This window comes from Homalodisca vitripennis, chromosome 7 (genome assembly GCF_021130785.1).
Source record: "Homalodisca vitripennis isolate AUS2020 chromosome 7, UT_GWSS_2.1, whole genome shotgun sequence".
Lineage (NCBI taxonomy): Eukaryota > Metazoa > Arthropoda > Insecta > Hemiptera > Cicadellidae > Homalodisca > Homalodisca vitripennis.
Genome location: NC_060213.1, coordinates 37443242 through 37458222, shown reverse-complemented (window position 1 = coordinate 37458222; position 14981 = coordinate 37443242). Strand labels below are relative to the sequence as shown.

At 35.8% G+C, this 14981-nt stretch overlaps 1 protein-coding gene across 1 annotated transcript in view; it reads left to right on the top strand.

The window, feature by feature from the left end:
• The window catches only part of LOC124366683 (ras-specific guanine nucleotide-releasing factor 1-like), a 191202-nt gene extending 177911 nt beyond the window's left edge, over positions 1-13291 (top strand). Inside the window, exons 4-6 of the mRNA XM_046823283.1 lie at positions 12217-12306; positions 12497-12603; positions 13273-13291. Coding sequence (XP_046679239.1) covers positions 12217-12306; positions 12497-12603; positions 13273-13291 — 216 coding nt within the window. The remainder of the gene's footprint in view (positions 1-12216; positions 12307-12496; positions 12604-13272) is intronic.
• Positions 13292-14981: the final 1690 nt, after the last annotated feature.

Below are 14981 nucleotides of genomic sequence, written 5' to 3'. Positions count from 1 at the left end.
TAATTCCGATTCAGCCATTTTCCATGATTGCCCTTGAACTATGCTTTATTAACTTTAGTATAAAAACAGAATATGACTGGGAACTGTAGTCTTTTAAATTTAAACTGTTAATTTGTGCGGGTATAAAGACTGTTTCACCAGTCCCACAGCCTCTATAATATTGTAGCCTCTATGATATTTCGATGCAAAGTATTAAGTCCTGTGTCTTTCCATATTTTAGGAAAGATGAGGTTCCGTAGCAACACAAATACAGATCCATCTTCCTTGATTTTGAGACGAAATTCCTGGTGGGTTAAAAATGTGTAGAGATTTAACAGGATAGTGAACAAAGTCTTTTGGTTCTACTACTGAGTCGATACATTGGTAATTCACAACTTCAGTGGGAGTTGATACAGTAAAAGATCGTTAATGTACGTTACAGAGTCGTTTTTAGGAGTTAGAATCGATTTAGAACCGAGCCAAGACCTTTCTTTAGAACTCTAATTTTGTACGTCGGGTAAATGTTTTCTGCTGATGTCTTTAGGACTTGAAGAAAACTCTCAAGGATTTTCCGGGATATTTAATGTGACATAGTCCAACTCCTGTAACCTTCTTTATCGTATATCAAAGATTAAAAATGAGAATTCATCAGCTATTAAGACCTTGTAAATCAAGTCCTTAGGACATCTTAGAGTTGGCGCTATTTAAATATAAAGAGATTTTGTTCGTAAGCACCATTATTGACTAAACAGCTGGCAAAATATTAGCTCGATCCATCGCGTAGTTTTGTTTCTATTGCCGATTGAAGTTTAACTTAGGTTTGTTTATAATGGAGAAAAGTGAGTTTTGAGCGGTGATAAAACATTTTTATTTGGAAGGCTTAACGTCGAAAGAAATCAAATCTGAGTTAGATTCAGTTCATGGCACATTTTCTTCGCAACAGTTTAAAATTGGGTAAATGAGAACATCAATCGGAACAACCAGTGGAGGTGTCTACACCCGAAATGGTTGAAAACCCCAGGAAATTATTTTAAATAAATTACGAATAAAAGTGCGTGAAGTAATTGAAGCTACAGATATATATACCAAGGTGAAGTCGCTTCAATTTTGCATGAAAAATTGTTAGTCAAAAGAATTTTTGAAAGATGTGTGCCGCGTTTGCTAACCGAGTACAATTAGAACAATCGGTGGCCAAAATGCTGACATTGAAGTTCGAAACTTTGCAACATCTTTATTTGTCCGATTTAGCAACCAGTTACTTTTTCCTGTTTCCGAATTAGAAAAATGGAAATGGCGGACGACGCTACACTTCAAACTAGGAGGTTTTTAACCAAACGAATGCTTCTTGTAAAGAACTTCCAAAATCGTATTTTTTTGGACGGCTTAAAAATTTGGGAAAAAGTTGGAAAAATTTTTAAAGCTAAAAGAAAATTATGTTGAAAAATAAAAAAATTTTCATAAAAACTAGTTTTTCTATTTTCATCTTAAGGATTCATTGAACGACCCTCTTAATAGGACTATAACTTCATCAGCGCAAGTTCCTCGGGGTACTGCTGGTAGTCTTTGTCAGCAATCATCAGGCAGCAACACTCATTCGAGCCTACGCAAGGCTTTTCTGCTCATGTAGGCTCATTTCCTAGGCCACTTTAAATTGATGTGCATAATATTTTTATGTATAATGTTGTTATGTAAACATTTAACTAGTATAGTAACAAGATAATATAAATTTAATAGTAAATTTGCACGCATGTAAATATTTTTTGGAAATAAATTATGATTCAATTAAATTCTCCTAACCTTAATTGACTTGCAGCTACTCATGTCTTGGAGGGTCCAGTACAAAACTTCAAATCCTCCCTTATGGGTACATAGCATACTCGTTCCAGGGAATCAGCTTTCATTCTGGAAGAACGTAAGAACAAAATTGTTGCACATTGGGTTTTTTTGTAATTTTTCAAGTTAAGGAGTAAATGGAATTACGAATTTACTCATCCAGCAACGCGGCTCCTGTTTCATACGATACGACTGTGAACAATAAATTAACTAAATATGAATAGTATGTTTTCAGTAATTTCTTGAACTAATAAAATTGTCTTTTGTTCCCATAAACCCTGTGCTTTGAGTTATCGGGGTTAATCAATTTTCACACATTTTGCAGAGTACAAAAGCCTAATTGTTTTATATATTTAAATCAAAAGAGAACTTTTTCAATGAGTTAAGGGGGTTTATTTGTAATGCCCATTGCTCCTGCAACTACAACCCTGAAATATTTAACCTTCCAGAGTAGTGCGTAGTTATTGTGAGCAACGGTACGTCAGTCTTTTTGTCAAATTGAGATAGTTAACATGCACAACGGCAACTTCATATTAGTACCTTTAACATGTACCATCACAGAACACATCCTTGTCTTTGTAGAAATGAAGTTTCATGCAAATGTTAAAGTCTACGAGTACATTCGCACTTTTGTTCAATTGGTTAGGTTTCACACAGTGTACAAATGATAAACACCTAATTTTAGCACTGGCTTTCTGGTCTATTATTTTATGTAGTACACTATGTAATAGACTTATCAGCACTCTGAACTCACACATTAAGAGGTTTTTAAATAAATATAATAGAAATAATAATATCTCTGACAAGTCTCAACCTCTGTATCTCATCGAGTTTCCCTGTCTGGGCTCCACATTTCCACTTTAAAAGTTGCTATTAACACGTGTGGATGGACGAGTTCTTATAAAGCACGATAGCTTTTGGCGGAATACTCTAGTAGTTTAAAATTGTATGGAATACCTCTTTGAAACTCCTTAACCTCTGTGACCTAAAATTTAGGGGCTATAAAACGCCAAGCCATTAAAAATCCAAGGGATAATCTAGCTTTGTGAAAACCTCCAGCCAGTGGAACTACTAGACCTATGAAAGCTTTATTTTTTCATTACTTGCTTCTTGAGATAGTCAACATCAAAGAGAGTCATCTTTTACCAGGTGAAGTATGTTAGGGCTAAGAAGCCCTCCCTAACACCTAAACTGAGTACCAACGGCTTAAAGGTGACTTCCGAACCACCAACAATGGCCGGAAGGCGGGCTGCTTGCAGGACAGGACCGCTTAGCGGTCACCCATCCAGACATTAGCCACGATCAATATTGCTTGATTCGGTTATCTTACCCACTACACTGCGCCGTTGGCCGTTTGGCCGTTGAAATATTCCGGATCCGTATCCAACTGGCAGCATAGAGCCTTTGACTTGACCTGAACTGTTGAAACGTCTAGTTATTAGTGCCTTCAGGACTATTTAGCCAACCTTAAGACGTCTTAATTTTTCCAACAACATACTTCTACAAGGCTCCATCAGGAAAATTAGGCCGAAAATAGTTTTAGATCAGGGTTTCTTGATATTTACAAACCGGAACTTGTCTAGGCTAACATGCTCAGTTTGTTCCGTATGAATAACATGACTATTCCGTACTAATATAATTCAAATTCATCCGTTCATAAGACGTGTAGTATGTTGATTGGACAACATGTTTAGTTTCCTCAAATTGGCCCAAAGAGGGTTCATCAATTGTTATACTCGAAAATGTATTTATTTCTCCTATCGTTACAATTTATTCCAAATGATGTATCCTCTGACGAATTTGAATTCCAATACATCATTTGACGACAATTGTTGTTTATAACTCTACAGTGTACTAAAAAAACCTTACAGTAAAACGCATCATGGATAAATTTCATTTTTACAAATAAAGAACAGAATTCGTGTATTTTCATAAATAATTTTAAAGCCTCCAAAAATATTTAATACACACATTTTTTATAATAACACTAATGTACAGTACATGATTTGGACGAATGTTTATCACTAGAACGATTGAATGAAGGCAACGTTCTGGAACACAACTCTCACAGGGCCATTAATTAATAAATATATTATAAAAATCGCACTACAAAGACAACTGTATCAATGAACATGAACAGTACCAAGCAGAACACTAGCAAAATATCGTATGTATATGTTTATATATGATTACTTGTAAGTGACTTACATGTTGTACTAAAGTGTGTTGGAAGACAATACAATTAGTATTATCTTAATGCCAAGTGACAGAGACAGATGTAGTAGAGAGTGAGCTCAGGTGTGCCGCAGGGCACCTCCATGGCACTTCTCTTTTTCCTGTACGGATCCATTACTCTTTCTGTAAGTCCGTCTTACAGTTAAAGCTTTGTAACATTAAATAAACCTTTTCGGTCCACAGCTAACAATTTGGTACGGTACTTTAGTATGTCTAGGCAAGTAAACGAAAATAATGTTTTTACTAAATATTATTACTTTGGTAAGCATCGGTAATAAAAACAGCTTTTCTGGAAACGACAACCAACATTGTTTTAGTTATTATTTTTCAACAAAAATGACTGTTATGAAAACAAAAATACCGTTCATTTAAGACTGAACTCTAGGGGTTGAATCCTATTCCGAAAGTTTGTATACCGAAATTTTCAAATTTAAGCTAAATAAAACAAAATTTAAGATGTAGTTTGATGATTTCATACAAAATGTAACCAAATAATACCATATAACATCTCGGCAATTACTATACACTCAATGGATGGATTTTATCTGAGAACAGGATTAAGCATTTCAGAGTGTTAGAGAGCCGTTAGTAGATGGGACAGAGTATGGCAACTATTATTATTATTAACAATACTTAAGGTTGCATACTAAACTTCAAGCAAATAGTCAATTCCATTCTCGAGTTGTCCTACAATACTACATCTCAAGAGTGCATTGAAATCAGACCTTGTCAACAACTGATGTACTCTATGAATAATATATATATGTTAATATGTCACATTTACAAGTGTCATATGCTTGTACTCAGATTGATTATAAATGTATTTATTCGGCCAATTTTTCGTTGCCAATATTTACTAACGCTCTACTAAATCCCGTGAAGGGGTTCGTACCATCTTCGAACTCAGTATTACTAATCTACAGAAAAAGCATCATGCAACTTTCAAGTCAATAGGTCAGTTCATTTTTGAGATATCGTGTGGAGAGGCAAACAGATACACAGACAAACAGAAATGGAAATTTTCCGGCCCCACTAGTGATAGGCTTCGCTAACGCTCAGCCAATAATATTAAAGATTTATTATACACTCGACTTTTATTAAATATTAGGTACATTAAACGTTCTAATGGAAAACTATGACAATTAGGAGACACAGAAAAGGTGTAGTGGTGGGCATATCTTAAGATGAATTGCAAATCTACACAATAGAACATTCTGTACCAGCTGTTGTCCATGTAGGTAGATGAGAAAATGGGATTACTCTAACAACAAATGTAGTCCGCACCGTTCATTCGTCTGCTAACTGACTCTCGTTACAGTTAATAAGGAGGTCGAAGTATATCTTTGCACTTCCAGAGTTCTACTACCTACAGATAGATTAGTCAAGGATTTCGCCAACTCAGGCAGTAAACAAGCTTCAACACTGTCGTAAATCAGCATGATATTCCTCGAATTTACTAGATTACTTTAACAAGTTATACATTGCTAGATAGATTTGGCAAAGGTTTCCCAACCCAGACAATAAACTAACTTAAACATTGTCGTAAATCAGTATGATATTTCTCAAATTTACTTGGTTACTTTAACACGTCCTACAGTGCTAGATAGATGTGTCAATGATTTTCCTAACCCAGACAGTAAGCAAGCTTCAACATTGTCGTAAATCAGTATCATATTCCTCAAATTTACTAGGTTACACGTCCTATAGTGCTAAATATATTTCTCAAAATTTTCCTCACCCAGATAGTAAACAAGCTTTAACATTGCCATAAATCAGCGTGATATTTCTCAAATTTAATAGGTTACTTTAACACGTCCTGCAGTTCTAGATGGGTTTGTCAATAATAATCCAAGCAAGGAGCTCGATGATACGTAAATCCACCAGAGCATAACAATTATGCGTTTCAGTCATTAGCAAGCTCCTTTATCCAGTCTCGGATATTATGAGTACTTCTGCTCTACCAAGATCAAGTACCCCTCGGACCTCAAGACCCTAATAAGATTCTCTCGATCAAGAGAAGTCAGTGATGAGAATGATGTGTTAATTTTGAATATTTTATCCACTCAGTACTGTTTCTGTTATTCAGTGTTTGTCAACAAAATAAGTGTAACCAGCCATGACTGCTAATCAGTAACCTTTATGCCACTCTTAGAGGCACAATTGACGTTAAAAACCGAAATTCTTTGGACGAAACGTCTGATTTACATAATGAGAGTCAGATGTAGGTTAATGTCGGAAAATGTTTTCTACCATAACTGTTTCTGACGACCAATCCCGTTATTTTGTGTGCTAACAAAACATAGACAAGAGAACTGCAGAAGTATAGAGCTGTAAACTGGCCTGGCTGACAAACTGCCTTTCTCTTCCTGACAACACTCTCAGTGCGCTTTTATCTTTTTCGTTGTTCTACATTGTGTGGAGTGAGAAAATAAATTACACCCCTTCCGAGCGCACACCTTCCCCCACTTTTACATACATGTATGTTCATACCAAAAAATTACATATTGCTTTGAAATGTGATAAGGATTAGTGAAATTCCTTTCTGAATGAGTAGTAAAAGTGTACAAAAAAGGGAGGACTCGATCCTGTATTTGTGGAGAGTTGCATGAACTCTTATCTGATGAGAGGAGGTGTAATAACTGGGCTATATAGTATTATTTTAGCAATATAACTTTTATTTTGTTACTCAATAGTATAATCTAGTCATAAAAAATTTAAAATATTCCTTTTTTCCAAACAAATAATCTACAAAATCTCTATATAACAAAGCATATTTATAATACTAAATGCAAGTTCACAGGGTCATTAGAAAGCAAGTTAAATTAAAGCGATTATGTTTAGTAATAATAGTGGAAATATGGGAAAATTTAAATTACTTATTGATGCTCTTTAGTCTAAGGGTTAATTTACACATATTTTAAAATTATACTAATTATGAAGAAATTTAATTATGTTTTGTTATTAAAGTAAATATGTTAGTTTAATTTTTATGGGGTTCAATGACAGAGAGGACTTTATAGACCTATATTTAATAGTCATTTTAAATTTAATTTCATTGTCTATGTGCCCGTAGTCTACACGAGAATGAAATGAGCTATGGGCTTGAAATTTTGCACGCAACCTCGGCGAAGCCTGTTACGCGACAAGTGGTGTGGCGTACTCCTACCTTGTATATAAAAACTAGTCTTCATCATAAGTCGAGATTTTAGTTCAAAAAATAAATTCAACATATTCCAAATTTCTTGTTAATCCTTTGGTAGGACACTGAATAAGAGAGAAGGACTAAACCAACGGACGGGTCAGATGCTACAGAGAAACTAAAGGGAGTAGGGGACAGAATAAGGGAGATATATAATTACAAACAGAACATTAGCTCAAAGTTACTGAAGGGGTAGGTCAGTTTAAATGCCTACCTACAAAGCCGTAATTAAATACAACATTGGTTGTCACACTGGTTCGTCGAAAACCTGTAATTTGTAACTAAACAACCGTTGGGCGACTGCTGCTTTTCGGCCTTCTCTCTATTTATGTTTTACTTAAATTTTCAATTTATTGGTAAAGTGTTTGTTCAACATGTTTGCAACATTTGTTGCACATATTTTCTTCAGTAAATTTTATTTTGCTTGAGAAACTAATATTTATGGTCAACGAAACAGGTGTTCTATTAAGATACTAATTAATTTGACTAAATAAAATATAACCCCTACAAAAGTAATAAAAACTCCACATATCTCTAAAATGTTTCTTCAAAGGCACTAAAATTATATATTAGGAAAAATTACCAAACGCAATTTAATCCATAACTAACTAAAATATCCTTGTGATAGCGAATATACAAACGAAGCAAAAATAACTACTAGATGTGAGATAAATATAATAAAGAAAATAATTTTTAAAATGGCTACTGATAATTCTAAAATTGTTCAACATTGCTGGCCAGAAAATAATCACATAAGTGCGGTCAAGCAAAAATAATGCATTGTGAAGAATATTTTTCAAGCGCAGAGTATTGGAGGCTTTATACATAACACTACCAGATCAACTCAACCTCTAAGAAAATCTCTGTTAAAGTTATACCATTTTAACAGCCAAAAGCAAGAAGAGGACCCCTTGGGCCCCCTCGCTGGCTACGTCCTTGCAGAAGAAGCATTAAGTATGAAACCTGAATAAATTGTATCATAAAAAGCTCGGCCAATTAAATTCAACTACACATTATGACCTTCAGATCAAGACAAAAATGTACAGGGGAAAGCATCCACCCCATTGATTTTTCCCTAGTGTTTCACCTTCACTTGTTTGTACAGCGTGTTGCTTGTAGAGCGATTGTATTGTGCAGTCTTATGTTTTGTTTGCTTCTTCTGTTTGAACGTAAGGTAATTTCTTGATTTTTTTAACTTGTTTTTTGGTCTACTTTTTAATTTAGCGAGTCTATGATCATAATATATTTGGGCTAACTTTATCTTGTATATTGGCACCTGAAGAAGTGATTACACTCCATCCATTGAAACGTAACATAACAGTGATAACTGTCTGAAATTCTCTTATTTTAAATATACCATTGTCAGTAATAAATTTAACGGAAAATTTATGTTTTAAGTATTATATTTGTCATGCAATCAAAACGTATAATAGTGTGTAGTATGTTGTTCATTGTATGTTATAGCACACTTCCTACTGTGGTTAAACCCATACTTTACAAAATCTCAAACACATTTTAAGAACATATTTGATATTCAGCCATAAGAGCAATATTTTAGATTATTTAGTACAACTGAGATTGAAGAACATTGAAGAGATGTACAGAAAATAAATAAATACAGCCTGAACGGCGTACAGTGGATTTTAAGTCGTATCAAGTCAGACCTTCGCTTTTAAGAGAGCAATTTGATTGCTTTCTCCCTTTAAAAGGGATTTACAAAACAAGCTATCCCCTCCTGTTGAAGCTACGGATCAAAGGTATGAAAGACATCGCTGCTCTGTAAAGAGTACTGTAACTCAGTCTGCAGAACCCCGAACACTCTTTGGTGCCATTCCGTAAACGGATTAACCCCGAAGTTGTCGTAATTAAAATTTAATTTTAAATAATGTGACGTTTGATTAGTTATTTACTAAAATATGTTAATAAATGCTAATTACTTTTGAAGCTACTGCCAAGTTGTTAAGTATCTAGTTAGACAGTGAATTCCTTCCCTGTGTTTCAAGACAAGAAGTTCTATCGGAATGAAAAGTAAAGCGATTAAAATAAGAGGTTCATCATCAAAGACAATTTAAGGTCTTTCAATTAAATTTGCTCACAGCCTGGAAAGTTTCCAGATTCTTGTACAACAACGGAGTTAACGAACGTCAACAGTTTCTTCCTACAAACACTTTACTCAACTTAAAAACCAACGCCAAGCAACGGTTGGTTATATAGATTATAATATTATCCTATACGTAGTATAGGATATATTTTATCCAACCTAGCGTGGTATTCCTATGGCTTATGTCGTAATCTAAGAATGATACAAAATGGGTTTGGACCAAAGGATTGTAGCCTTAGTGATGAATATACTTTCAACAACATTGTTCTGGGAAGTATGTTAGTAAAACATTCTTTACTAAAGCTGTTAAAATGTTTAAGAGACATTTTTATCTCATTGATTTGATATTAAATGCGTTCTCAGCTATTGGGGCTAATCGATGCGGAACTAAAGGAGACAGAACGAAAATAGTGCGATGGTGACTAAGCGTCTGAATCCCCCCCCCCCCCCGACTCACACCCTGCGCCACCAACAGTGTTGCCAGTTTTGCGCGATTGAAAAATTACGAATCCGTCTCAATATATGAACCAATATTCGTACGTCTAATTCCATTCACCTTTCTCACAGACAACATATAAATCAAACAGTCAGTATGTGCCCTTAGCCATACCACAGTGGGAACAGCTGGTGGTCAGCAGCGACTTGGCAACACCGCCTCGAATGTCATCGGAATACCTTCGTGCAGGTTACAGTAGTTATAAGATAACGGTCTGTCTGGGGGATGTATTGGTGAACCGATATTCGTATGTAATAAACTTGTAAAATATATGCTATTTCAATATCAGTATTTAATTTTAAATAACTAAGATCATAGGTATGTAAGTATTTTTCTTTGTACTGCTGAGGGGACCAAGGTAAGTGAGAAACGCATAAAAGGTTTCCTTCTATTGGGGTTAGATGGAGAAAACGCCGAAAGAAGCGAGTAATTTTCCCATTACTATCACACCACAACTTGATTCCATAGGGATTAGTAGTCTGATTCATCACCTGAAGCGTAAGAGTTCCAATCGTTATTGATGTGTCTTTTTTTGTTATCTTAGGGCAAGAAGCTTAGAAAATTGCACCTAGTCCTATAAGGACCTTTGCGCTGCTTCCGGAGTGGCAGGGTATTCTGGATGGTTAAGGTTGTGGGTAGGCACCGCCCACTATCTAGATCCATCAGAAAGAGTTTAGGGCACTAATCTCAAGTCATTTCCCCTCGAAAGAGTGGAGGCCAGTTTTGAACCAGCCCCTCCAGCCAAAGCAGGCAGGGGTTGGCACACCCTTATATTGAGACTAGCAAGAACATCTGATACTTAGGGAATGAACTCCACCAGCTCCATCAGTCATCTCCCGCAGTAGACTAGACCTATCGAATTACCCTTGCGCCCCAGAATTTCGACATTTCAGGTAGGGTTGTGCTACTCCTAAATATCCATAAGGTTTTCAAGATTTAAGTGACATATCGGTTTTTGCTCTAATGCTATTCTCTTGATTTGTTAAAATAGCTTATATTGAATGACAGTTTAAATAAGTTGAAGTCAAAAATCAACTGAACGATTCAAGTTTCCTGTTTATAAAAATCAGTTTGGCAGAATAGTTAAATTGGTAATATTGATGAATTTGTATTTGGAGCAAAAACTAGGACCTTTCATTTCCGGTTAGAAAAAACGCAAGAGCAGGTGGTAGCCAAATTTAGTAGACATCGGTTTTCAAAGATGAAATTCTAACCTAGGCAGTATTCGGGCCTATCACTTGAGCCTGAACAAATTTCATTTCTGTATGTCTGACAGTCTGTTCGCACGATATCTCGAAAATGAACTGACCTATATTCTTGAGCACTGAGTACGATGATGGTACATACCACTTTATGGGAATTGGCAGAACGTTAGAGAATATTTTTATATTCTTCTTATAGGTAACCATGATGGCAAGGAGAAAATTGTAGAATAAGTAAATTTGTAAACAAACTCAGTACACTCATAAGAAATTTTATTGATTTTTATATTAACTCATATAGACTAACTATCCTAACATATACAACATACGAATGTTTAGTTCAGCTCCATTTCACCTTCCGCTTAGTGAAATGGTTCTCCGATGAGACAATGTGAACATCTCTGCTTCTACATCTTACGTGCTTTCTTAGTCTACTGTATTTGTCTCGATGATGTCGAAACGATGCTAAAAGTTCGTGTTGAGCTTCTTATTTTATCTCTTCAGACAAACATGGACACACACACATCCCGGAGCACATTCCGGGAGCTAAATCTGCGACAGCATCAGATTTCAGGCAATGCTAAGTGGAAAATGAAATGGAGACGAACTCCACATTTGCATTGAATCAACCTCCCCCCCTCTCACCATACCTGGGTTACATGCAACACAAGTTATGGTGACTTTGTGTGTAGATCTTTATTATTTAAACACTTATTAGAAGCCCAATTAATGATCAAAATTCTGAATATATTATGTGACAAGATGCCTTGAGAAAATTTTTATCTGCAGGCTTTAAATTTTATGTGAAACTTCATGACTACATAGACAAGAACGTGTTCTGTGATGATTATCGTTCAATAATCGTCTCGAAAGTTCTATTGCGGGAACAAAAATTAAATCTACTATGCTGTATAATAATTGTCTGTCGCTCTATCTGTAATGAGCTATATATTTGACATTTTGCATCGAACTTCAGCGAAGTCTGAAACTCAACACGTGGTATGGCGTACTCCTACCTTTGTTTGTTACAGTACTGATTCGCCATCTCGTACCGGAGGGAGAACCAGCGCCAATGCAAGCTGAAAGCTAGCACTGAAAGCGATTATAAGATGTGGATAGAGGCTCTCTGAGAAGTCAGATCTCAATTATTTACATGTTTTGTTTGTTACAGTACTGTTTCGCCATCTCGTACCGGAGGGAGAACCAGCGCCAATACGAGCTGAAAGCTAGCACTGAAAGCGATTATAAGATGTGGGTAGAGGCTCTTTGAGAAGTCAGATCTCAATTATTTACATGTTTTGTTTGTTACAGTACTGTTTCGCCATCTCGTACCGGAGGGAGAACCAGCGCCAATACGAGCTGAAAGCTAGCACTGAAAGCGATTATAAGATGTGGATAGAGGCTCTCTGAGAAGTCAGATCTCAATTATTTACATGTTTTGTTTGTTACAGTACTGTTTCGCCATCTCGTACCGGAGGGAGAACCAGCGCCAATACGAGCTGAAAGCTAGCACTGAAAGCGATTGTAAGATGTGGATAGAGGCCATCCGAGAAGCCAGGTATGTACTGATTGCACATCTTCAAAATCTGATATTTAGAACAATCCAGATTTACACAATTCTAACTCTTATTTAGATAGATAACGCGACTAATAAAAGCTTAATTCTTACAAGGCTCATTACAAGTGTGTACACCAAATAGTGTAGATTGGAATTGGGTTATGAATTTGTGTGGAGCTATTGTTAGATAAAGAGTAACTGGTCCATGTGACAGGTTGTGTTGATTCTAGCATGTGTCCCTCTCTATTACGCTTAGATTAGTTCACCGAGCCACCCAGAGATGATGACAGTGTCATCAGATCTCACTTTGTTCTATTTTCCCTTTGGTGTCGTTAGCACAGAAATTGTAAGTTCCAATATGCTAAGTTCCTGTGCGTTTGATGGAGAAGCCTATTGGCGGGTGACCTTAAAGCAGCCAACGAGTACTGAATGACAACTAGGAATAATTTTAAACTCAAACTCAGAAACTTTGAAAGATGTTTAATATAATATAACGAAAAATTTAAATAATATGTTTAACTCTCTTTATGACTTAGCCTTTCCAGTGGGTAGTAGAAAGGTTAATCTTAAACTGGATAACCGGAGAAGTAAGAGAGGCAAATCTTGATATTAGCTATCTTAAGTCACTTCCTAGGAATTAAGGAATTAAGTATCATAATGTTGTTGAAGATGCCATGAGAAAATGTAATAGTTCTGTAAAGAATAAAAATAGCTAAGTTTTACGTTGAACAAATTATGACATACAACAAGTCCATATATTTGTGGAATTTTGTTAAGTAATGACACTGTACCTCTGAGATATGAACTTGGGTTGAAAACAACTGATAACAGATTGTTAGTGAGCACTTTTAATAGCTATTTTTCGTGAGTAGCCGCGGACATGGTGATCAGTATGCCGCACACATCCGAACCCCCCCCCAGCCCGGTCAGCAGCATGTTCATCAGCGAGATGTCAGTCTCGCAAGTGTGGGATGATGTGAGGCGCCTGAGGAACACGTGTTCAACTGGGATGGGCACTATCCGTGTTGGTGTTATAAAAAGGTGTTTTCCATTCATTTATATTGTAATCATTTAGTAAACTCCATTTTAATCCATGGCATTTTCAATCAATACATAAAGTATGTAAACTCATACCAATCTTTCAATCAAGTTCTAAACATCAAATAGAAAATTATAGGCCAATCATTAGTCTATCGGTATTTATAAAAATCATTGCAACTCTTATGCGTAATAAACTTACCCAATTCCGTCAGCAACAACAAATTTTTAGTCCTCACCAACACGGGTTCCTGAAAGGTAAATCTATGTTATCTGCAATTTTTAATTTAATTCATTACATTATAACTTCTCTTGACCACTAACTGTACTTGATAGGCATCTTCTGTGATCTCAGCAGGGCGTTTTATTATGTCAGGTATGACGTTTTGCTGAGTAAGCTTGAGTCATATGGTATTCGAGGTATTTTGCTTCAAATTATTTACCTTTTATAAAGAAGACAGAAAACAAGTCGTACAAATATCCACCAATACTACTGGTATACACCATTCAAATGAGGGAGTCATTGAGTGCGGCGTACCACAGGGCTCCATTTTGGGGCCAATCTTATTTGTCGTCTATATAAATAATCTTCCCAAAAATATAAACCATAGCGAGATTATCATGTGCGCCGACGAGACTGCATTTTCTTTTTAAATACTACAGTCTACTGCGTCAGCAGCAGTTGATGCCGCCAGCAATAGCCTCGCTCAAGCTTCTGAATGGTTCTCAAAAATGAAATTGTTCTCAATCCAACCAAGACAGGCTTTATAATCCGTTTTCACCATACTTAAAAACAACTAGCAGTCACATATTCCAAGGCAGTGCACTCACCTACAACAACTTATTGCAAAATTGTTCTTCCACAAAATCTCAGCTGGGAATCTCATGTTGATGTTATCTGCAAAAACCTATGCACAGTATACTAGCTCATTTGTGCAGCATCCGGGTTATCATCGTTGTTTACTTTTCTTATGTGGAGTCAATTATAAGGTATGGGGTTATTTTTGGGGTATGTCGAGCAGCAACGAGGGGCGCGCAGCGGCTGACAGTGCAGCAACATTCAACTTCATTTTTCAAAAAAAAAATAGCCGCTGTTATACATATACTGCAATATGTAACAGACTGCCACCAAAAATAAAAAAACAAGACAGGTGCTTATAAATTTAAAATACTTCTAAGAGAGTATTTTGTAATAAAAGTCATTTATTAGAAAGACTTATGCGATACATTTAAAAAGTTTTTATATTTATTCTTACTTTGATGTGTTCAATTGTAGTATTATTAATTTTAACGAACAAAATATTTTTATCATGATCATTATCATCTTCATAATCATTATT